The sequence below is a fragment of the Amblyomma americanum genome, chromosome 11 (assembly GCF_052857255.1).
Source record: "Amblyomma americanum isolate KBUSLIRL-KWMA chromosome 11, ASM5285725v1, whole genome shotgun sequence".
In the NCBI taxonomy this organism is placed as follows: Eukaryota; Metazoa; Arthropoda; class Arachnida; order Ixodida; family Ixodidae; genus Amblyomma; species Amblyomma americanum.
Genome location: NC_135507.1, coordinates 124,343,739 through 124,368,506, shown reverse-complemented (window position 1 = coordinate 124,368,506; position 24,768 = coordinate 124,343,739). Strand labels below are relative to the sequence as shown.

Below are 24,768 nucleotides of genomic sequence, written 5' to 3'. Positions count from 1 at the left end.
GTCCAATGATGATGTCTCAACACACGAGAAATCTGCATTTTCAGTGTAAATTGGTAAAATAGTTCAGATGATAAACAAATGAGGAAGGTTTCTCACAGTGTAAATGCCTGTCAGCAGAGGCGGTATATTATGATCAGCTCCTTGTCTAGCAACGCCCGGCGACACTCGCCAGTGGCAAACAATATCGTCCCTGTAAAATGTAGCATCAGATACAGCTCCACTCTCATGCAATGTTAACTCCTTGCACACGTTTTCGCTGCAAAACTGTGCGGGACGCCCACGGGCAGCAAATGACATGCACCTATCTCGGCCAAGCTTGCGGTGGCAGCGGGAAGCCGCGGCAAGCAGCCCGCCTACGGTTCCAACAGCTGCCGGTTGGAGGCTTTCAGTGGCGCCCCTATAAGCACTGCACATGGCGTATTGCATAACCAATGGCAACATTGCCGCCGCGCAAACATAATCACAGCGTGAGCCACTCCATCCGCGCTACGATGAGTCGAACTCGAGACGGCCATTCAATCATCCACTTTCATTTTAGCGTCGGTTAGAGCAGACATGGCCAAATTTATTATCACGACATTGCAACGACCGCAATGCATGGTCACACATTTCCTCATCAATGCGCACTTATTCACTCAATGTCACGCAGTCCACTTGCCGGGTTATTCCTGATTCCATAAGCGTTCGTTCACCAAGTGTGCCGACTGTTTTGTGAATTTCGTTCCCGCTTCTTTGCAGTTTCTTGCTTTTTTTCTTTCCCTTCGAAGCCTAGCTATCGCTGTTCATGTGTGCTTCATTTGTGTTTAATATTTGCAACATAAGCGCGCCGACGAAAAAGGCGTGCGGCTCCCCACCTTTCATGTTAGCCTAGTGTACCTCCCAACTATTACTGCTCCCCTGGGAACCTTCGCCCTAGGAACTAACGCTCTAAAATGGGAATCCATAACGGGTTATACAGACAAGAAATGTTAGCCTGGAGCATGGTTCGAACCTCCACCCTCGCCCTAATATACCGTGCATCTTGCCCTCCCTCCCTCTCATCTCACCAAGTGAAATCCTCATGAGGTGAGGGTGAGGATGCCATCACAAGGGCTCACCCTCGTGAGGATGCCCACCTCTCGTGCTGCCATTCCAAACAGGCACATTGACAAAATTTATAGTGTAAAGGTAAGACCACAGGACAAATCGTTGCCCATTATTCATTGCAGAGAATGTTTACACCCGCCCCCTGTAGGTTTGTGTAACTCCCTGAAAATGGCGTGAGCTCAAACAGTGCGTGATTTTGACTATTTCTACAGTAAATAGCAGAGGGCTGGGCACTAACAAGGATGACATCAGCACACAAATCAAACATTACTTCTCCGCCAAGTCTACATAACCCCATGAAATTACACTGCATTAGGCACCATGTAAGAATAGTAAAAGGCACTTTAAAATGAAGAGAATTTCCTCTGTGACAGCATTCTTTCTTCCACCAAGGCACTGCACAATAACCGTACCTATAGAAATTGGCTGCATTAATACCATCATTTTCATCTAATGCCATTCAAATGAAATGAAATTCAGAGCATTTAATGCACATTATATTATTAATTTTCACCAACACGAACAGTAACTAAGTGCACACAAGCACAAAAAGCAGCCGACAAACACGGAACTAGCTGGGCTTCTTGTCTCAGCTTTCCTTTCTTTTTGCTCTAGGCATATGCAATGAGCACAAAAACCCAAACCCAAAACAATTCCTTGCCCTGTGTTGAGAATGCTGACAGAGGTGCGCTTTTGGACAAATACATGTACAAAAAATCTTCCTCAAAAAAACTTCAGTTAACACAGTACCCACACTAATGAATACTGGCCCCCCGTTGGTTTTGATACCCTAACGGTCTTGATACAAAAGCCAACACGTGCGCAAGCCAATGTAAAGCCCCGATCCTCAATTGTATTTAGAAGTGGTCAACCCATTTCCCAACTGCTCTTAATGAATTGAAAAGTAGCCGACCAATTTTTCTGACTTCAAAAATTCGGACTTGCACGATATTTCGGACTTCATTGAGGAACCATCACGCACCCCATAGGAATGTGTGCTGTATCCAAGACCAATGTTTCCAAGAATCTAAGACCAATATTTCGGACTCTGTGAAGTCTAAAAGTGCGATTTTCCGGACTAATACAGACAGCAGAAATACCACGAAGATCGCTTTCCGACCGAAAAGTTCATTTTTTCACCCTAATATAGACGCGAGCAGACATCGCTGTCACAACCAAACAGTCTTCCGCCACCGCAAAAGGCGTCATCTTGGATTTAAACAGAGCCATTCGGACAGAATGGCTTGGATAGATTTGGCTCTTTGATCTTCATCGCTGCAGCCGCTCAAGATCACGACCTACCTACTAATGCATGGCATAATGCATGGCATAACACATGCATGATGCATGACCTAATCGCACACTTTTTGTTGCCATAGAGGCGACCAACAAATATGTGATTGCTTTGAAAACAGCATAGCTGCAGCGTCCACCGTGGCCCGGACAACGTCACCCACGGTGCGGGGCAGATGAGGAGGCGCTTTCAGAGGCACTCTCTTCCGATCGCTTCTTCCCATGGGTCTCTAGGTGTTCGCAGGCATCGTTGCCCACATGGAAACAGACTGTTCGCTTCAAGCAGTACGCGCATTCATTCAGGTGTGACCTGTGGCTGCGTCGCATTGTCTGGAATTGTGAAGTGATATGGTGCGGACTTGAAGGAAGCAAAACTGTGGCTCAGAGTGTAATATTGTAGCGGATGAAATGGCTTTAATACAGGTGAAAGCTCGGTGGATGAAAGCTGGTCGCCGACGGCCTAGAGCCCAGATCAGACTGTGCGCGCCTCTCTCCTCTTCTTCCTCGAACTCCGCCGCGTAACAATTTCCCCGGGTGCAGATGATTCTCGTCCCCGAGAAAGTTAGGTAGATCGGCGATGGCAGCGCTTCAAGCGAGCCACATGAACAACTTGTGTCTTGCGGGAACGGCGTTTATCCGTCGACACTTTGGCGACGACGTAATTCACGTCAGTCAGTTGGTCCAACACGACGAAGGGGCCATCGTACTTGTACAGGAACTTCTCACACAACCCTCTTTTGCGGATTGGCATCCACAGCCAGACAAAATCTCCTGGAGAGTAAGTCACGGCACGATGACGCAGGTCGTAATGTTCTTTCAAACGGCGTTGCGAGGCCAGGGTACGTAAACGGGCTATACGACGGGCTTCTTCGGCACGGCATAGTATCTGGCCAACCGACTCGTTTTCGTTGGGGGAAAACGGGAAGATCGTGTCGAGAAAAACGCAGGGAGTTCTGGCATAAAGCAAATAGAAGGGAGAATATCCGGTGACCTCATGATTGGCAGTGTTGTAAGCGTACGTCACATATGGCAGCACTGCGTCCCAGTTTCGATGATCAGACGAGACGTACATGGACAACATTGTCGTCAGAGTGCGGTTGGTGCGTTCGGTAAGACCGTTGGTCTGCGGGTGGTAGGGTGTGGAGTGTCGGTAGTCCGATCCACAAAGCCGGAGCATTTCTTCCACGACATCACCAGTAAATTGCTTTCCACGATCACTTGTTATAACACGGGGTGCGCCATGGCAAAGAATAACAGCGTGTAGGAGAAACGTCGAAACAGCATCAGCCTTTGCGGTAACGAGAGCGGCGGTTTCCACGTATCTGGTGAGATAGTCTACACACACAATCACCCAGCGGCGTCCCTCAAAAGACTTTGGGAAAGAACCTAGAAGGTCAATTCCAACTTTTTCAAAAGGGGAAGTGGGTGGTTTGACGGGCTGCAAAGGACCGGCCGGCGGGATGGTTCGTGGCTTATATCGTTGGCATTCTCCACATGTTGCAACGTACTGCTTGGTGCCCTTATAAACTTGCGGCCAATAAAAACGCTGGCGAAGTCGGTGCAGAGTACGAGAGAAACCTAGATGTCCAGATGTGATGTCATCGTGCACAGCATGCAAAACTTGCCGACGGAGACTTTTCGGAACGACCAAAAGCAGGGCAGCACCATCAACGGAGTAGTTCTTGAACAAAATGCCATCTTTGACAGTAAAGGGCGTTGAATCTACTCCTCCTTCTGCCGCTGCTATAAAGGGCTGCAGTGAGTGGTCGCGACGTTGCTCGCGCCGAAAGGTCGCCTCACTGGGGAAGGTCGGCGCGAGCGAGGCTAAACACCCGTCGAAACAGTCTTCATCGGCGACTGAAGTCTGCACTGGGTGGCGGGACAAGCAGTCTGCATCAGCGTGACGGCAGCCACTTTTGTACGAGACAGCAAAGTTATATTCTTGCAAGCGCAGTGCCCAGCGCGCCAGACGACCAGAGGGATCGCAAAGCCCGATGAGCCAGCATAGAGAATGATGGTCTGTGACAATAGTGAAGTGGCGTCCATATGAGTAGGGTCGAAACTTGTGCATAGCGAACACAACTGCGAGACACTCCAATTCGGTGACAGTGTAGTTACGCTCACATTTTGTTAACGTGCGGCTGGAGTAGGCAACAACGTTCTCAGCCCCACTATGCAGCTGGACAAGTACTGCCCCAAGACCGACGCCGCTGGCATCAGTGTGAACCTCCGTCACAGCAGAAGGGTCGAAGTGCCGCAGGAGGGGTGCTGAAGTGAGAGAAGATTTGAGGAGATGGAACGAGGACTCGCACTCAGGGGTCCACACAAACTGCGAATCCTTATGCAGAAGAGATGTGAGGGGGTGGGCAATTTGCACAAAGCCAGCAATGAAACGACGAAAATAAGAAGAGAGTCCCGGGAAGCTCCGAAGGCTTTTCAGGGTGCGTGGAGTTTCGAAATCGCGGACTGCAGCGATCTTCTGCGGATCGGGCCTGATGCCATCCTTGTCGATGGGGAAGCCAAGAACTAGAGCTTGCCGGCCCCCAAAATGGCACTTCTTAGAGTTCAAAATGAGTCCCGCTTTGCCGATGCATTCGAGAACAACACGCAGTCTGGCATTGTGCTCCTGGAAGGTCTTGCCGAAAATGATGACATCATCCAGATAACACACGCATATTTCCCATTTTAACCCCCGAAGCATAGAGTCCATAGAGCGCTCGAATGTGCGGGGGCGTTGCACAAACCAAACGGCATCACATTAAATTCGTACAAGCCATCTGGGGTTACGAAAGCTGTCTTCTCACGGTCGGATGGATGCAGGAGAATTTGCCAATAGCCAGATCGCAAATCAACGGAAGAGAAATATGACGCGGAATGCAGACAATCGACGGCGTCGTCAATGCGAGGTAGCGGGTACACGTCTTTCTTGGTCAACGCATTTAGACGACGGTAGTCAATGCAAAATCGCCAAGAATTGTCTTTTTTTCCGGACTAGGATCACAGGTGCGGCCCACGGACTAGAAGACTCGCGGATAACTCCTTTCTGCAGCATGTCGTCCACCTGTTCTTGAATCAACTTGCACTCATCCGGAGATACTCTATAAGGTTTCTGGTGAATAGGGGGTGCGCTTCCAGTGTCAATTTTATGCTGCAGTCGAGAGGCAGGGAAATGGCTACCAGATCCGTTGAAGGCAAAGTCGAATACTTGGATATGAGCCGTCAAAATGTCTTTCAGGGTAAGGCGTTCACTAGACGGGAGCGATTTGTTGACCATGCGCTCAAGCGCAGCACCATATTCAGACTTTGCTTGCGCGGCGCCACTGCAATGAGAAATAGTTTCAATGGTGGGGGTCACATGGTTCTCAAATCTCGCGAGTACTAGACCAGAAGGAAGACGAGCAGGCTCTTCTGACACATTCACAGTCCAGAGGTGTGCATGACCACCCACTGCCTCCAGGATGGCACGTGGCACCAACACATTTTTCTTCGCCCCGTTCTGAACATCTGGCTCGACGACTATTGAGTGTCTTCCCAGGAAATGGTCCGATGATTTCACGGGCACAAATGTTGCCGTCATCGGAGGCAGCAGCACATCTTCTGTCAGGGAGAGAATTCCTTCGTGATAACGGGACAGGTTATCCACTAATGCCGGAATAGTGTTCGACTTCAAAGAAATCTCACCGCTACCAAAGTCAAGCGTTGCACCACACTCGCGCAAAAAGTCAACACCCAAAATAACGTCATGTGTGGTACGTCTCAGCACAACGAATTCTGTTGTGTAGCACTCGTCACCTAGTACAACTGAAGCCGAGCACAGGCCAACCGGAACTAGAGTTTCACCCCCAACTCCACAAAACTTACCAGTTCTGTCCCACACAAACATAACTTTGTGTCCAAGGCGGTTCTTAAATGAAAGACTCATAACTGACACAGCTGCACCAGTATCAACCAAAGCATCCGTCTCAACATTGTCAACACACACTGACACTTTGTTCTTTAACATGACGATAGGCAGAGGTACTCTCGAAATTGACCGTCCGGCGACCTTACCTCCATCGGTCGCACCACCTAGTTTCCCAGCGGTGGACAAAGGCAGCGGCAACGTGGGGATGGTGAATGGCCTTGCCACTGCGGCGGCGGAGTGATACTGCGATCGGAGACAGGGGAGTCATTGCGTGCACCTCGGGGGGGAGAAGGAGGCCGATAGAAGCTAGCGGGTGGCCGGGAGATGTGTCCACTGCATCCACAGCCGTAACATATGGGTGGCTGGCGGCTCTGGTAGCTCCTATCAGGATCCGTTGGAGGTTGAGGAGAGGCGACAGACACGCGACGGGGCACACCACGAGGCACTTCACCAGGATGGGACGGACGCTGCTGGAAATAAGGGTGCGACGTCGATTGCCGGGTCCGCTCGGAGTTGGTGGTGTAACATGGTCCATTGCCATTTGGGGCAGCAGTCCATGGCGTAGGCTGTTCCCATGATGGCACGGACCTCGATGGCTCTTGGCAATGTACATCAAAATTTGTACGTGGCCGCTGAGCAGCCAACTCCTCGCGTACGATCCTCCTGACTATAGAAGCGATGTCTTCGAGGTTGGGGACGTCAATGGTGGCGACGGTTGTGACATTCGAGAGGCGGCCGAATTTGGGCGCTATCCGGCGTGCTTTAAGCGCCTCAAATGCACGACACTGCTTTGTGACATCTGCCACCGTATCAAGGGTGTCGCGTGAAATAAGGAAGTGATACACATCCTCAGATATCCCCTTGAGAAGGTGTCCGACCTTATCATCTAGCATTTGCCGGTTGACAGTGCGGCAAAGTTTCAAGACTTCTTTGATGTACCGCGTGCACGTTTCGCCAGGCAGCTGGGCTCTCTGAGAAAGTTGCTGCTCAGCGCGTTCCTTCTTCCCGAAGGACTTACTGATTTCTTCGACAAATCGGCTCCAGGTAGTGAGAATTTGCTCGTGGTTGTCAAACCAAGTCAGAGTCGTGCCAGCAAGGAAGAAAACGACATTGTACAGGCGGGCGGTAGAGTCCCAACGGTTGTACTTGCTGCACCTTTCATAATGCCGAAGCCATTCTTCAACGTCCTCTTCGGTCTCGCCGTGGAACGTACGCGGCTCTCGCTGATGGAGCAAGGCTGTCTCTTGGTCAGGTCGCTGTACCCGAATCTGCGTCGCTTGCGTGGTAGGCATTGGGAGGAACAGTTGAGGCGAGAAAGGTGGCAAACCTGCTATACGGCGGCTGCGACGAGGTACTGGCGAATCCAGAACGTACTTACCCAGCACCTACACCAAATGTAGCGGATGAAATGGCTTTAATACAGGTGAAAGCTCGGTGGATGAAAGCTGGTCGCCGACGGCCTAGAGCCCAGATCAGACTGTGCGCGCCTCTCTCCTCTTCTTCCTTGAACTCCGCGGCGTAACAATATTATCACTTGCAAGGGGAACGTGGCGAACAGTAAAATTCACAATTTTTAAAGCCGGATTTTTTACAGAAAAGTGAATTTTTTTTTAGATTCACGGATATTTCGGACTGCTCGATTAATTGACCACATTCCGGGTCCTGCTGAGACCGAAAGATCAGCCGGCAACTATTCCAAACACACAGCCTTAATTTCGTTTGGCACTCTGTGCAGACAATTAGCACTCATTTACCTGAACTTTGATGTCTTGAAATGTCAGTACAGTCACCGTAAGTTTTTCATGCCGTATAATAAGCTTTAACAAAAATTCTGTGTTTGTAAATTCAAAGATATTTGTCACCCTGTTTATGCAGCACAGTTTGCACTGCAAGATGAAGCCAATTAGAATGCTCCAACATTTACAATGCAAGATATCAAACCTTCTAACCTTGTTCGCCACAAAACTTGCTCACTTTTGTTTTTACAGGTTTTAGTTTGGAAGGGTTTACTGTGGGGCAAAGTTCACCTGGGAGCATTCAAATGCAAAATTTTTTGAGGCGACCGTTCAGCATAAATAGAAGCAGATCTACACTTCACCATACCATACAAAATACTGAAGAATACTAGCTCTCACTCCTATCTCTCCCCGACAACTGAAATATCTTATGTCATCACAAATGAAAGCCAAACATCAAGGGCTCTGTTTAACTAGGAAATCACAATCATCACAATAAAACAAGGTGCTATGGAACAGTGACACAGGGCCCAGACTTCACACAATGTCTGCCAGCCACTCAAATCCCATCCCTGCATACAATCTGCTAGTCATGTCTTTCTTTGCTGCCAACATAATACATTTTGAAGGTGGAAAAAAAGCTGGGTCATCAATCTACTCGTTTGTCTTCTCTCATGATGCAAAGTACTTTGACGGCCTGGCACGCAGCAACACAAAACGAAGCCGAAGTTAAGCACTGTAAAACATTTGAAAGCAAGAATAGCGTGTGAACAGACTAACTCGGCTCACCTTCGATACCTGGAGCAGTCTCCAAATGCAGCGGCAACAACAACCGAGCCCCAGCTGCCCTGGCTTCTGTGCTGAATGATGCAGCGCGCATGGCGGGTCGTACAAGTTGGCTGCATGCTGCCAGGAAAGCGGGCACCCCATCGACCCTCTGGAGCTCCTCTGTGAGTGATGTCGGTGCAGCTGCAGCAGCGCCTGAAAGAGAGTGAGAGAACAAAGCTTCAAGAATAATAATTAGCTTAATTAACCATCAACCTCATACCGAAACTAAGGTCCAAAGAGTGCACAGTGATAATTTTTATATTTCATTTCGTTTATTCTTAGTTCTATGAATGGTCAGCAACAAAAGGTACCAAGTACCTGACTATGTCTATAAATCTCCAACAAATGTCAGAAGCAGTGCAATCTTTGCACAAAAAAGAGAAAGCACATACAACCACTGAGTTACACTGCATGACTAAAAGAGAGCACTAATCATAACAAAATTGACAAAGGATAGACAATGCCTTTAAGTCCATGTCTTAAGGGTGTGCTGTTTTTTCCAAAAATGAATTAGCAACTAGCCCGTTCGACCCCCCTGGCATAGACAACGCATTAGACCTGACATTAAAGCACCAAAAGCAGGCAATTTAAACACTAAATTTGCAAGCCACTGTCAGGAAGACGTCTTAATTGACAAAGTTTGCATAGTACCACTCAATCTGTTCTGGTTTGAGAGGCTAGCTAGCAAGAGTTTAAAAACTTGCTGCCCATAAGTGGTCCTATGGAGTGGCAGTCTATAATTGAGTACTCTGTAAGTAAGGTAATACAAAGGTACATAAAGATGAGTGAGGTAAGATAAAATGATTTAATACCCCTGTCACACGGGCACTTTCAATCCTCATTGAGCTCGATCTGCATCGAGATTTTCGAGCACGCTCGAAACATCCGGCGCTACACGGGCATTTTCAATGCTCATTGAGAAGTTTCCCTCGTGTGTGTTAGGTGGCGCCAAATGTTCCGCCGACAGCCATAACATGGCGATGTCCGGCAACACTGTGCAGTCGGGGGCAGCGGCAGCCAAATCCGTAGCCAAATCGGTACATTGCGTATCTGCGCTAGGTTTTTGTGGCGCACCTCTGCTGCTGTGCGATGCAACCCGAGGGTCCGCAACGCCTCCGCGATTTCTGCATAGACTGCGGCGTTTCTCTTCTGGCGCCGCAAATTATTTAGGCGGTCCTGCCAGCAGTCGATGAGAGCGGCTGTCTCGCGCTCGCTCCAGTTTCCGCGCCGACGAGCAGGAGGGCGCCATCTTTGTTTACACTGACGGCGAAGCTTGGAGCGTGGTGTAGAGATTATTTTCAAATGTTTGCATATAAGCAGGCATAGTACCAGAAAAATGTTCTGTATTACATTTTAATCAATTACAACGACAACAATTGTGGTTTGGTTTTGTTAACTTGTGTTTATTTTTATAGCTTCATGAGAGCGAGAGTGTTTTCGATTGTGCTTGGAACCTCAAGCACTCTTGAGGAATCGGCATCGAGTCAAGCAGGATCGAGCTCGATTGCGCTTGAAAGTGGCCGTGTGACAACCGTCGACCTGCATTGAGTTCGATGAGCATTGACTCAATGAGGATCGAAAGTGCCCGTGTGACAGGGGTATAATACAAAGGCTCCAAGCTACAGCTCTGACCATTTATAACGTAACCGCTTATAATGCGGGACAGGATTATTTGCGGCTTTTTCAGACAACCGCTTCGCTTCCCATAGACTTCAATGCATTGCCATACCGCTTAATACGCAGCAGCGCGCAACTGGAGACCGCGCACGGGCTCCGTGCACTGGTATGGTAGCGCCAGTAGCGACCACATCACCAGCGCCACCTCGTGACACTAGCCACATTAACCTGATGCTCAGTCACGACCGATCTCGAGGGGAGAGCGCGCCACCCCAAGACTGGCTGTGGTGGCCCTGTGCCTTCCTCCATGCCCAGTGCGTTCGCGTCAGCCCGGTCGCATAGCAGATGCACACTGACTGCGATGCCATTCTGAGTGAACGCCTGCGTCTCTGCAGATTTGAGCGCATCGAAAGCCTTGACGCAGCCGCTGCATCCCCGCTGCTACATTTGGTTTCAATTTCTCTCAGGTTGGGCTAATCATCGATTCCGAGCAACCATGATTGTGTTGCAGTCCTGACTGCACTGCAACATCCGGCAACACTGTTCAACTCATTGAGATTAATTAAATGCCTTTACAGTTTGAGAAACAAGTGTCTGATTAACCAAGATAATGAAATCAGCTATGTAACTTACATCCACTATGTGACATTCACTACGTGAATGGTCAGTTAGAATTGCGAAAAACGCAAACTTACTACACATATCAGATGATAATGCTCTACATCCTGCAAGATTGACAATGCTTTATTTTGTGCATTCTCCTCAGAGAAGCATAGCTCTGAGCATGCAAAAAGATGATGGGTTTCTTGCTGAGTATCCTCCAAAGTTCGAGGACCTTCATTTTAGGTATTTCATGAAGACACCAATTAAATTATTTATTTTGTTTGTATTCTTTTTTGGTAAAAATTTAACTTTAGAAACGCTGCCGCCGTGGCTCAGTTCTTATGGTACTCAGCTGCTGACCCAAATGACTCAGGTTCGATATGTCGTCGCGTATAGCGGAAAGTTGACAATGTACGCAATTCAGCTGACAACGTGAGCAAGTCTTCAGTACCGATGGCGTTTGCTCCTCCGAACGTCAAAAAACGGCAAGCTCTCGAAACCAAGCAGAGCATTGTGAGGCACGTCGAGAGCGGTTTGAAAAAGGCTAAGGTGGCAAAAAAGTACAGTATTGCCGACGCTACTGTGTCTGCTGTTTGAAAGAACAGCGACAAGTTGCGACAACAGCTGCAGGAAGACTCCGCGTCGCTTGCAAGGAAGCGGATTCATGCGCCAAAGTACGAAGATGTCGCCGCTGTCTCTGAATGGCTTCGCGAGGTCCAGAACCAGAGCATTCCTGCGAGTGGCTCGATATTGCAAGCCAAGGGCAGGTGCCCTGCAAAGATTTTGAAGCATCACAGTCTCAACCCACTGAACAGTTGGATTCAGCGTTTCAAGGACCGGCACGAGATAAGCTCGTCGTCGCCGACCGCGACAGCGTTGCGTGTGAAGTAGCCGCCACAGATGAAGACATCGCGGCAGCGGTGCGCGGTCGCGATAGCATCTATCCGAGGATGAGGCCGACGAAGTGAGTGAAAGTTCAGCAGAAGTTTCGTGCAAAGACGCGCTCGACTGTTCCAACAAACTGCGCTACTGCGCTCCGAGAAATTTCAGCGAGCAAGCGCTACGTGCCTCACTGTTTTTGAAGATGAAGTCATTAGCAACGCAGTTCAGTTGCAACGCCAGACTAAAATAACGTCGTTCTTTCATATGCAACAAAAAGGTCAAATAAACTTTTTTGTTGCCAGTGATTACAGTGTTGTGTGTCTGATGCGTTGTCAGGTGCTCTTTGAAAGGTAGGCTGGCCTTTCTGAGAACGCGAATGCATGAAAAAGCTACGTTTTGATTACAGTGCAGTACTGCTTATAATGCGGATTTTTCCGACTCCCGCAGTATGCATTAAAAGCAGTCTATGCTGAACGAAGCACATCAAATGCATGTGGCAGATGGAAGCACCTCACCTGTCTGGCAGTTCCTTGTGTGGTGTCCTTTTGTCTTATTCCACTTCCGTTTCATGTAGTGCCAGCACTTCTGCAACTGTCGGACACTGCGTGGCCGCACACCATCGTGGCTGTTGAACTCGCGTTCAATTTCAATCCACACTCTGCTCTTTTCATCCAGAGCCACCATGTTTGTCCTCTTGTATTCGATAATTTCGGGATGCTTTCTGATTAGGTCCAACAGCAGTAATCTCTCTTTTTTACGGAAGCTTACTCTTCCCTCTACCGTTTCCTCCATGGCAAAGGATCTGTGAACTGAAAGTTAGAAACACATAGGTGGAGCTATAAATTAGCTGTTTATTCAACAAGCAAAGTAACAAAACACACGTACTACAACCAAACACCATGATCACTGCACTCAAAACAGAAAGTGAAGATGGCAACATTGCCGATGGTAAATTTTTCATTCGCAGTTGCTGCCAAAACGTACTTAACTCTACGGCTCCAAAGACAATGGTGTTCTTTATGACCACACATTCCAACTTTTGTCAGCCACTCAGCCATTAAGGTAATACCGGTTCATATTCTACTTGTAGAGAGGTCAAGGTAGATCTGCTGTCACCTACAGTGTGACAACGGCATTCAAGTGGTTTGCATATGTTTATGAGAGCTGTTGAGAAAGTGATATCCGGCACACTACAAAATCTCAAGTTACACAGACTTTTGAGTAGCCAGCCAATATAGTATAGCCACTCACTCTTAATTTAATTTGGGCCTTTTCCACGGGGGCAATGTATCTGTATGCTCTCTGAATACATGTTAGGCAGGAAAAGATGGAAGCCATGATACGCGGATTTTCTCAGCACTTCTGGAAAGCTGCAGGGGTTCCCCAAGGCTGAAAACATTGAGAACTCCTGAATTATGAAATGACAAGAGTGGAGAAAGTTGCTTCTATCGGCAAATTGGAAGCATTTTTTAAATACTTGGTACAGGCCCTGCAAAGGACACATTCGTTCAGATAGCAAGGCAGCTGCAGTGCTGCATTTGAAAAGTTGCGCCAACAGCTTACATTGTAGATGGTTCTGACAAACACTTCAAGCCTTGACAACAATGTAATCTCAACCCAATTCGTTTATGGTTTGTAACGTGTACACAGCAGCGTCCCCAGGCAGGGAACTTACTCCACAAAGCATCGAGGGATCTGGTGCGGCATATTGTTTACAGTGGCCTAGGGAATGTCTTTTCTCCCATAAGGCAGTAAATGGAAGGTTAGGGCCACAAAGAAGTAAAGCGTAAAAAGGATTGTGCAAGCACTAAAGCATGGAGGCAGTCTGAAAATAGCTAAAAGGAAGTTGCCATGGGCAAAAATTAGATGCATAGTGTGGAGTTCGCTGACCGTTCTTCGAACGAAGACTGAGAAAGGCCGCGCCAGTGTCGGCGCCGCGTTCCGCATCAAAGGGAGCCGTCTGGTCCCTACTTCCTCCGTCTTGCAGCAGACGTCCTTGTTTACCCGCACCGCCTCGGACATAATCCGCCTTGAAAAAGCCTAACCAGATACAGCTGTCGGAATGTGTGTGTCATCAAGGGGTGACGGGCCTTCGGCGATGCGGGAGAGATACAGCTGGGTGGGGACCGAGTGCTGGGTGACCAGGAAACGGATTATTCCCTTAACGACTGTGTTCTCTTTGTTGCTGTCAACAACCTGAGTCATCGCCTCGTCGGCACATGTTTCTAGCATCTGTGGTGCCGTGGGTGGCGTGGGGAACGGAAGTCGCATTTGTGTTGTTTGTGTGGTTATTTGAAACCTCCTTCCCAAATGTTTTAATCAGAACTTTTTCCCCAATCTCTGATCAGTGGGCGGACCTTATTTTCCTTTCCCTAACCACTGATTGGCGAGATGGGTCGTTTGTTATCTTATTGGTTGCTGTCCCCGCTAAGGGCGGAGACAGAGGGTTTAAAACCAAGCGCTTTGGGTTGAGCGGGGGCTGAATTCGTCTGATCCACGATTTAGTCACGTAAATAGTTTTCTCCTTGCTTTGTTTCTTCTCGTTTTTTTACCTATGTTGTAAATAAATAGTTAACCTTCTCCTTTCCTTGAGTAATGTGAATGTTTGCGAGCAGAACCACCGGGTCATCAAGAAACCCCGATTTCATCATCAAGTAGTTTCCTCTCATCGCCATCGGAAGGGGAAACTCAACTGGCGCAGTCGACACAGGATCGCAACTTCTTTCTACTCAAGGCATTGGACGGAAGGTGAGAAGAACAAGTCGGTGGACAAGCTGTTTGTCCTAAAGGAGAAAACGTGAAGCTGCGTCGAAAGGCGACGTCGAGAGCTTCAGGATCACTGGTCGTGGTCGAGTGGACGTCGGAGGCTCAGGTCAGCGAGGAGCTGAAGGAGCCGGGCAACAACAAACCATCGAAGGTTCGAGTCAGCGAGCTGCTGAAAAGTAACCAGGAGACCAAGTCAGGCCAGTCAAACGAGGCAGAAGTCAGCGAGCTGCTGAGAGATCCAGAGCTCAAGTCGTCCGCATCGAGGAGCCTGTCGTCATCACTGAGGACGACGAGATCACCGGGGCAGAGAGCAACCAGTAAGGTAGGAGACCTTTCTGCTTTCTCCAGATTCACCATGTCGGTGTAGTGTTTAGTGCTAGAAACGATAGCACGGAAAACGGAGATGGCTGCTGTACGGTATGATCAGGAGGGCAGGATGCGACGTGTTGAGCAGGAGGAGGCTGAACAGCTGAGTGAAATTGGAAATTTGAAACTCCAAATTGAACTAGAAAAGAAAAAACTTGCACAGATGCAATTGAAGTTAAGGCAGGGGGCGAAAGTCGATAGCGAGGTCTTATTCGCAGTTGTTCAATGTTTTAACTGCATGAAATTTGGGCATTCGATGATTGAGTGTCCGAAAAAGCAGGAACAAGATATTCCCGCGGTGAGAAGAGAGGTGTGCGAGCTAGTATCTCATGTGGAAATACCGGCACCTGATAAACCAAGCTCCCAGACGGAGATGGCTGTTGATAAGGTCAGTCAACCAGATAGGGTTGACGATCTGGCATGCCGCAACTTGGAATCCGAAGGTCAAAATTCTGAAGCCTGTGTGGATTCAGGGAACGAAATAGCAAAACGGGAATGTGTGGTTCTCCAAAGAGCACAATCTGATCTAACGCTGTGTGCCATGCCAGAACAGATCGCTGAAGGCATAGAGGCGTTAGAAACACCTGTGAAGCACGCGCTGTCAGAGCGAGCAGATATAGAGCTGACCCAGGAGGCGCAGGAGTGGACTTCTCGTGAACAAGAGTTGAACATTGTGCAAGAGCAGGTCGGAGCTAACTCTGAAGCAGCGGGAACGCGCGAGGAAGAGGTAAATCAGGATCTGATAGCGGGCACACTCCTTGCAGGTGATCGTAAGCTGGCTACCAAATATGAATTGATTAGCCAGCTGGAGCTTACACTGTGCGCAGTGACAGCAGATGTAGCTGTAGGTGTAGGGAAGTTGATAACACTTAAGACGTCCGCGCTGCTAGAACAGGCAGAAAGGGTGCAGCTGCAGGAAGGAAATGAAAAAGCTGATGTCGAAGAGCATTTCAAAATTTCGCACAAATCTGTTAGTGACAAACCGGAGCCTTCAGTAGAGCTTCAGGCTGATAAGGAAGCTCCAAATGTTTATGCAGCAGATTGGGCGTTAACAGCGACAGCTGCAGAGAGTTTCAAAGCAGGTAGGGAACTCCGAGATTCGGATTCATACCTGCAAGTCTAATCATGAAGCATAATACCTCATTGCCAGAAGTGCGGAACCAAGCTGGTCAAGGTAATTGTGGGACAAGAATGCTTGAGGAGATGGTTTTCCTTCATGAGAACATCGGCTGCAAGCTCTGCAAACAGCTAGCCTCACCTGAAACCCGATGTGAAGCTGCACGTGCGGCAGCAGATCTCAGATCTAACTTTAGTGCAAGATTCAGAGAACGGGAGAATGCAGACGCGATGACATCAGCAATCTTTCTGGAGTTCAGGGAGCTGGTGAGCTCTGTCGATCTTGAGGAAGGTGTCAATGCAGATCCGAAAGCGGCGGCAGCCTTTGCAACCGGCGATGTGTCGGATAATTCGAAATGTAGAGTCAATCTGGTTGACAAAGCTAAAAAGAAACATGAGCTTCTGTTCCGAGATGTAGGAGGCTAGAAATAATTTCTGCCAATTTGGTGCACCGATCTGACATGGTGGATTCTGGAATGTGCAGATTGTTGTCCTAAACTCGTGTGTGCGAATTGAATTAACCGCAATGTGCGCGCGTGTGTGTTTGTGGACTGATGGAACAGCCGAGCATACATGGGCGCGTGTGTGTAATTTAATTTTGTTCCGGGAAATTGTGACTGAACTTTTATGTCACACTGACAGCAAGTGTCCGCGTGACATTCTTGGTTGGGAGGTGTGGAGTTCGCTGACCGTTCTTCGAACGAAGACTGAGAAAGGCCGCGCCAGTGTCGGCGCCGCGTGCCGCATCAAAGGGAGCCGTCTGGTCCCTACTTCCTCCGTCTTGCAGCGGACGTCCTTGTTTACCCGCACTGCCTCGGGCATAATCCGCCTTGAAAAAGCCTAACCAGATACAGCTGTCGACATGTGTGCGTCGTCAAGGGGTGACGAGACTTCGGCGATGCGGGAGAGATACAGCTGGGTGGGGACCGAGTGCTGGGTGACCAGGAAACGGATTATTCCCTTAACGACTGTGTTCTCTTTGTTGCTGTCAACAACCTGAGTCATCGCCTCGTCGGCACATGTTTCTAGCATCTGTGGTGCCGTGGGTGGCGTGGGGAACGGAAGTCGCATTTGTGTTGTTTGTGTGGTTATTTGAAACCTCCTTCCCAAATGTTTTAATCAGAACTTTTTCCCCAATCTCTGATCAGTGGGCGGACCTTATTTTCCTTTCCCTAACCACTGATTGGCGAGATGGGTCGTTTGTTATCTTATTGGTTGCTGTCCCCGCTAAGGGCGGAGACAGAGGGTTTAAAACCAAGCGCTCTGGGTTGAGCAGGGGCTGAATTCGTCTGATCCACGATTTAGTCATGTAAATAGTTTTCTCCTTGCTTTGTTTCTTCTCGTTTTTTTACCTATGTTGTAAATAAATAGTGAACCTTCTCCTTTCCTTGAGTAATGTGAATGATTGCGAGTAGAACCACCGGGTCATCAAGAAACCCCGATTTCATCATCAAGTAGTTTCCTCTCATCGCCACCGGAAGGAGAAACTCCTCATAGGGTCCTAGCTTTAAGGCTATGCCTTCTGATCAGATTGTTTAGGGACGATTGCTCTTCGGGTGGCCAGTGCATCCGACATGGCCACACATCGAAGCAAAATGGCACAGGTGTAAAGGGACCTCGAGCTGGCGCTTCTTGTCTACTATGCACATATGCGACGGACACAATGGTGCTCTGAACAGAGCAGCCATGCCCCTCTAGTGCTCAATATGAAAGTGAACGACCCTGTACATAATGCGAGGCAAGGATGGCCATGTTACTGCAGTGTGAATAACATGGTAAAAGCAGCAGGGCAATACTACACTGCTTTGTAAGGTAGCCAAAAACCAATAACGGACCAAAAGGTAGAAGTGGGAGGTCCATGAGAATGGACATCACGAAGAATTTTTCTTGGAATGGAATGACTCAAAATGGAATCATATAGCAATGCTTACATTAAAGTAATACATGATAGAGGGTACATAAAAGAGTTCGAAAAATAGTGTCCGGTTAGCATACTGCCTGCTGCTTACAAAGTATATTACAAAGTATTTACCAAGGTGACTGCTAGCAAAGTCTGAGCAATATTAGGACTTCTATCAGCCAAGGTAACAGGCTGGTTTTTGGAAACTGCTTGATTACAGACTACATTCATACCATCAGTTAGGGTGTACAGAAATGCACAGAATATACCCAGTCCGTCTACTGCGTAGATTTTATATATATTACGAAAAAGCATTTGAGTTGGTTGAAATCTTTGCAGGGGCACTGCAAAGTCTAGACACATAAGAAGGAGTTCTAAGGGTGCTAGAAAATGTCAATGGCAATTGCACACTCACCATAGTCTTTCATAGGAAATGTGATTGAGTACCAATCAGAATCTGTTTGTCAAAATTACACAATCTCTTCACAGTTATTCACCAGTTGTTTACAAAGTGTATAAAGGATGAATTGGTAAGGGCTAGGGATAACATTTAATGAAGAATATCTCAGTAATAGAGGGCTTGCTGGTAACACTGCCCAGCTCGGTAACAAAGGAAGGAAAGTGCAGGACATGGACATGCAAATGAACATGGACATGCAAGTCTGAAATTTAATATGAAAAGAACTCAACTAATTCATGCCCAGCAGTATGAGAAGGCAACAACAAACTACAGCAGGTGTAGACACAGATTGAAACTGATAAGACAGTACTTTGATCTCGGTTAAGCAGTGACCTTAGATCTGGATCGTGAGATATAACATGGAGAATAAGAACAGAGTGAAGAGCATTTTGCAAGCACACTTGGGTTGCACATAGCAGCTTACATATATACCTCAAGAGAATAAGTATGCAACAGTTGCACCTTGAGAGCACTCATCTGGGAGCTGAAAGTTAGAGGCTAATGAGAACATTTTAAATTAAGGAGACTGCAGTGAGCTATGGAAAGGAAAATTACTGGGTGACGTTGACAGAGAGAAGTGCCAATTAAAGAGTGAACATGGACTATTGCAATCCCAACTGAGATCTGGAGGAAATGTGCATGCAAGGTAAACACAATGTGGAGAACCAATTACCGATGATCCTTCAGAAGCTTTCCACAGAAAGGGAAAATTGACAGAGGCGGCAGACAGTAAGGTAAGCAGATGAGAAGGAAATCTGCTGGGACAGGAAGGTTGTGTAGGGCACGACGAATTGAAGATCACCAGGAGAGGTCTTCATCTTGAAGTGACCACGACAAAGGCTGGTGGAGATGAGATATTCAAGCATGGAACCAATCATCGTGCTCGAGGTTACATGAAACTTTGTGCTAGAGGAGCCGCAAACTCCCAGGAGGTCAGAAGAAAGAGTGACCCGTACAAACTGTTCCCTCTTCTTCTCACAATTAGTCCAGAAGGGGCTCTGAACTAACAACCACCACACAGAGGAGCTTTGTAAAATACTCCTGAGCAAGCTTGAGCAACCACAGCCGGGAAACAGGGCGACATATTAATTTCACAGTGCAGGAAGCTGAAGCTGGCACACAAACATATCTCAGCAAAAGCTATCTACTTGCAAATGCAGCAATTATTATTCTCGTGCTTTACGAGACCCCGAAATTGAAAAAATAAATTGAACTAATGTTCGAACAAGCCAGTTCGTTTGCACTATTTTTCCACCTACAGTTGCCCAGCTACATTTATTTATTTATTTACTTATATATTTACACATACTGCAGCCCTTTTTTTTTTCCTGGGCTATGGCAGGGGTGGGTACACAGCTAGGTATAAGGTGCCAGTCACCTACAAGCCAACACCAAAAAATTGCAGCATCCCACTCTGCTTAAGAGCGGAAATGCGAAAGCCTCTCCTTTTCCTCTTATTCACCCTCCATTTTTTCATTTCTTAAATTTCTTATTCGAAATCTTGTTTTATTTTTCATTTCTTTATTTGTCCCTTTTCACTTTTTTTACTCCCTTTTTACTTTTTTTACTAATTAAGGCTTCTCATGCATTTACAGCGTTTTTCATCGAATCAGACACACAAAACCTGCTTCAAACACAGCGTTTATTTTCATTAATTCAATTTATTTAATTAACTAATTGTAATTCATGAACCGAACTTTTTCCATTTAAAGATCTACTCACGCACTACCTAACGCAATCAAACTTCTGCACATTTATCTCCCCAGAACGTCATAATCGTGCGGACAAAATTTGCGGGCACTTTTTGCTGACGCGCTATAGCCATATAATGCTTTAGCAATACAACATAAACAAGCTAATGCCGCACGCACACAACATGTGACCAAAACACGCACGCAGACATTCAAACAATACACTGCACTAGATTCAGTGCGGTCAAGAAACTTATACAGTGGAAGTGCGCGGGTGCTGCCTGCAGGCAAGTTCCAATCATCTATTGTTCTAGGGAAAAAACTATTTCAACATATTAGTCCACACGTAGAAAGGTGCAATGTTTAGCCGGTGGTAGCTTCTTGATGAAGTTGGTTGGGCGAACGTTAGGTAGCGAGATGCGCTAATAAGAATTAATAATCCAATTTTCAAAAACTTTAAAGAATCAGTGCGGCAACGCTCTGAGAAAGGAGTTAAATTTACTGATAAAATTTCGGAAAAGAGAGAAATTACGGTCATGTCGTCGAAAGATTAAACGAAATGCTTGCCTCTGCACAGAAGTTTCCTCATTTCGGTTTCCGAGTTCGTGTTCTAAACCACGGACGCATATTCAAGAAGAGGGCGGACTACAGTTTTGTATACATGATCAGTTTTGTTTCTTTACGGGCCTACAGCGTACGACGTTCTGTTACATATACCCAATTAATTGCCCACAGCTTAAGAACAACCATGCCAACGTGCCTGCATGGACGGGGCTTTATCAATTGAGTTCCGTGTTTTACAATTACCGACCGGACTGAACTTGTGCACAATACGCTTTATATCTGCCACAGCATCTGATGGTCGGGTGAACCGACAAATGGTTCTGTTCCGATCAACCGGGTGATCCTCGCCTGCATGCCAAAACAACGCGCAGCATGCAACGAACGCGAGATCCCAAGCTAATGTACAAGATAAAGTTTAAGGGGCGATGTCTCACACAAATTAATAAAAAAGTGCTTACTGCAAAACTCGGCAAGCGATGCACCAAGGAAACATCCGAGCCGTCGAGGGACTCAAGCCAGCTGGGCCAAGCGCCAAGCAGCCGTGAACCACTAAGCCCTGGTTTGTTTAATCAACGCCTCCTTTACCTTAGATGCCTGGCACGTCGACCGCGCCTCTATTGTACTCACTGGGCCACTGCGCTTTTCCGGCTTTCCGTTAGATGGCGGTGGCTTCTGACACTATGTTCTGCCGAGTTTTTCATAGAACAGCACTGCGCTAAGCCAAGTTTTGAAGATAAAATGAGAAAATACATGAAGTAAAGCAAAAATCACACTCTTTATTTAGTCAGTAATGCAAGCGCGCCTCAAAGTTTCAATACTTTGCGTGACAACGGCTTGTTTTTGTAGAGTTTTGAAACTGCATTTTTGTCGGTGACATCTAACGCATGGTTGCAAAAGAGTGGCTTGATGAATTTTTTACATATGAGGTGTACAAAAGCCTTCCTGAGTTCATCACTGCGGCTTTCACATTTCAATACAGGCAAGCCTGTGATCACATTCACGCTTTGATGCAAGCATTGCTCCAGAGGTCTCAAGAGAGCTTTTCTATCTGCTAACATTATTTCCACGTATTTCTTGAGGCCATAAAGAACTTTGATGAGTTCTTGTGTCGGGTAGTGGAGGCCACCTCTGTCTTGGGGGGAAATCAACCCATCCACAGGAGCATTTCCTTTTGCTTTTCGAACTAGAGCCACACAGTTCTCACGCGCAATTTTTTCGCTCACTACCCGAGATATGTATCCTCCAACAAGTGCAAGGGCTGCCATATCTGGTGTCGGCAAAAACGACATCGACGATAAGCAAACTTCTTTCAGTGTTTGTTGCGCCCGATTGGCGTTCACACAGACAGCTGTTGTGTTGCCCCTTCCTTCACTTTCAGTTACACTCTGTGCAGAGAAGAATGATGCGGAGCTGCTGACATTGCTTGTGTCGGATGATGCAACGATTCCAGTCTTTAGGATCTTCTCTAGTCCACAAACAACACTTCTGACATCCATGACATCGTTGCAGCCCGCACTCCGCCGGAGAAAACCAAACAGAGATTCTATGGGATCGCTTGAGAACTTCCTTGTCAGCACAAACATGAAGTTACATTCATTCAAAAGAAACTGAATGCATTGTACGTTGGAGACGGTGGTGAAAACTAGTGCATGATATGTCTCCTTGGTCAGGAAGTTCTCTGGTGGGCTTGATGTCTTCATGATTTCGATGTACTCAAGGAAGACGAGCTGTAGCCAGTGAAGTCGAGGATCTTCAGCATCCGAAAACTGCCTAGTGTCGGGGTTGTTTTGGTGAATATGCTGCTGGCAGTTGCTGACATCCATTAAAGTGAACCACCTGTACATGTTGGTCATAAACTCCACCGTAGGTCCCACAATTGAAAACTTGGCATCACAAGTGTGTCCTGCTTAGTCTTTCAAGAAACTCAGGCCAGCGGTGACAGGAGGTGAAAAAATTTGAATTGCGGCCCTTACTCCCATTTTCTCGATGTTTGATGGGTACACATGCTTTCTTGTGAGAAAGCGAACTAGCTTGACCGAGGAGCCTTGCTGCATTCTATACAGGTCCTTTAGATAGACAGAGGATATTTCTTGCTGACCTCCCATTTGTTTTGACAGGTACTGGGAGCAAACATTCTTGATAATATGGCTCTGATCAAAGGCAAGAAACAGGCGTCTTGAAGGATCAGCTGGGTGGCGTATCTGGGTTTGAAGTTGACCTAGTGACATCAGCTTCATTGCAGCGACATTTACTTTATGATTGTCAGCTACTAGGCGCACAATTTTGAATCCAACCTCTTCTGTTTTTCTGATTACATGCAGCACTGTTTTTGCAAGCATTTCTCCGGAACACCTCTTTGTGAAAAAGTACCCTACCGGTATCTTGAAGCTTGCATGCAGTCCACACAGCAAAGAGCACAAAAGAGAATTTGCAAGCTGACACGTTCCTGATGCTGGCAGAAGATGATTGAGGTAGGAACTCAGATCAATGTCTCCAAGAAATACATCGCGTTGCTTGTGGTATTCAAGTTTCTGTCGGATGCGCATCTCATCCACAACGAGAATGCAGAATTTTGACCGGGGTGTTGGGAGACACTCCACCTCAGCACATAGCCTTCTTTTGACAAGGTCACTAAATCCAACTTCCCCAGAGGAATTTCCCAGGTATTTCCTCAGTGTATTTCGGCATGGGAAAGAGAGCAGCTTTTCGGTTCTCATATGCTCGTAGGATTTTGCTGAGAGGTGGCGCAAAATAGTGCACTGCCTAATAGTCGTTTCTGACCATGTAGGCTTTTTGGCCTTGTAATTAATAACTTGATCCAAAATGATTTTGGCCTTCGTGCACGCAAGTTCCGAGTCTTTCACCACGTGAAGAAACTTGCTAACGTGGCAATGCTTCTTCAACTGTTGAAGCTCTTTCTTGTACGTATCAACCGTTGAAAGCAGCCTCTCATTTTGAGCCTTCAATGCCTTTTCCTTCTCGCGCCATTTTTTTGCGCTGCAAGAAAGCCGCTGAAGAAACATGTTCGTCGGTCTGCGTGCCAAATGACCTCATGGAACGCGCAGTGCGGACGAGATATGGCAGTCTCTCCGGACTAGCTGTATTGGGCCCCGCAGCAGAATTTTCATTGGCAAGGGACGTGCTGCATTGCTGCGTGAAGTCTTGAGAGGCGACACTGCCGGTGACAGAAGCGGAAATATCACAGTCAACAGTCAACGTTGTCTCCGGCACATTTTTCTGCGCTGAATGAACACGATTTTCAGACGTGCAATTTGACGCCGATTTTGCTGGTGAAGACTCTCGTTTCCTTTTCGCAATGCTTCTCTCATTTCGCGGCTTCAACGGTGCTGGCCTGAGGCAAGAGGGGTATTGGGGAAACACGCTGGGCACAGTACCTGGCTTCAGCATGCGCCTCTTGGTATTTTCGCGAAAGTCTCCGTCAAGAAAATGAAGGCTGCAGACAGCTGAGTAATTCGATGTATCATTTGGCTGCCAGTTCTTCCTCGAAATTACTTTCAGCCATTGTTCCCTCAGCGTTAGGTCCGCAGGTATCTCGTGGAATGACACCCCAGGTTGCTTCTTTCTCTGGCTTGACGTGCAAAACGGCACGCAACAGTACCACATGACTAGTTGATTAACGCTTCCTCTGCGGTTATAAAATCGAGCACTAAAGCAGCAAAACACATACAATAAAAGTAGCACGTGGGGCGCCGAGAAAAACAACGATCAAAACAGCAGTGCTCCTACCGAACGGGCTACCGTGAAGACTGCGCGGGTGCGAGGGCGCCGGCCGGATGGATGGATGGATGGATGGATACGGCTGAACCCTTTACATCGGGCGGTGGCTCAAGCCACCTAGCCATGTCTTGTGAAATTTTACTCCTGTCTTGCTTTTAGCCACCAATAAGATAACCTTCGCTTGGTTACTTCTAACCTCTTAAAATCCACTTTCCCTT

The 24,768-nt window shown here is 47.4% G+C and overlaps 1 protein-coding gene across 3 annotated transcripts in view; it reads right to left on the bottom strand.

Moving 5' to 3' along the window:
• LOC144111445 (uncharacterized) overlaps positions 1-21,376 on the bottom strand; it is a 33,358-nt gene extending 11,982 nt beyond the window's left edge. Inside the window, exons 1-3 of one of the 3 annotated variants that reach the window (XM_077644747.1) lie at positions 21,271-21,376; positions 12,465-12,758; positions 8,809-9,000 (exon numbers count right to left, since the gene is read on the bottom strand). In XM_077644747.1, coding sequence (XP_077500873.1) covers positions 8,809-9,000; positions 12,465-12,741 — 469 coding nt within the window. In that variant the 5' untranslated portion in view covers positions 12,742-12,758; positions 21,271-21,376. Of the gene's footprint in view, positions 1-96; positions 6,598-8,808; positions 9,001-12,464; positions 12,759-21,270 lie in introns of those variants that run through there. The other 2 variants (XM_077644749.1, XM_077644748.1) reach the window with 2 other exon arrangements.
• Positions 21,377-24,768: the final 3,392 nt, after the last annotated feature.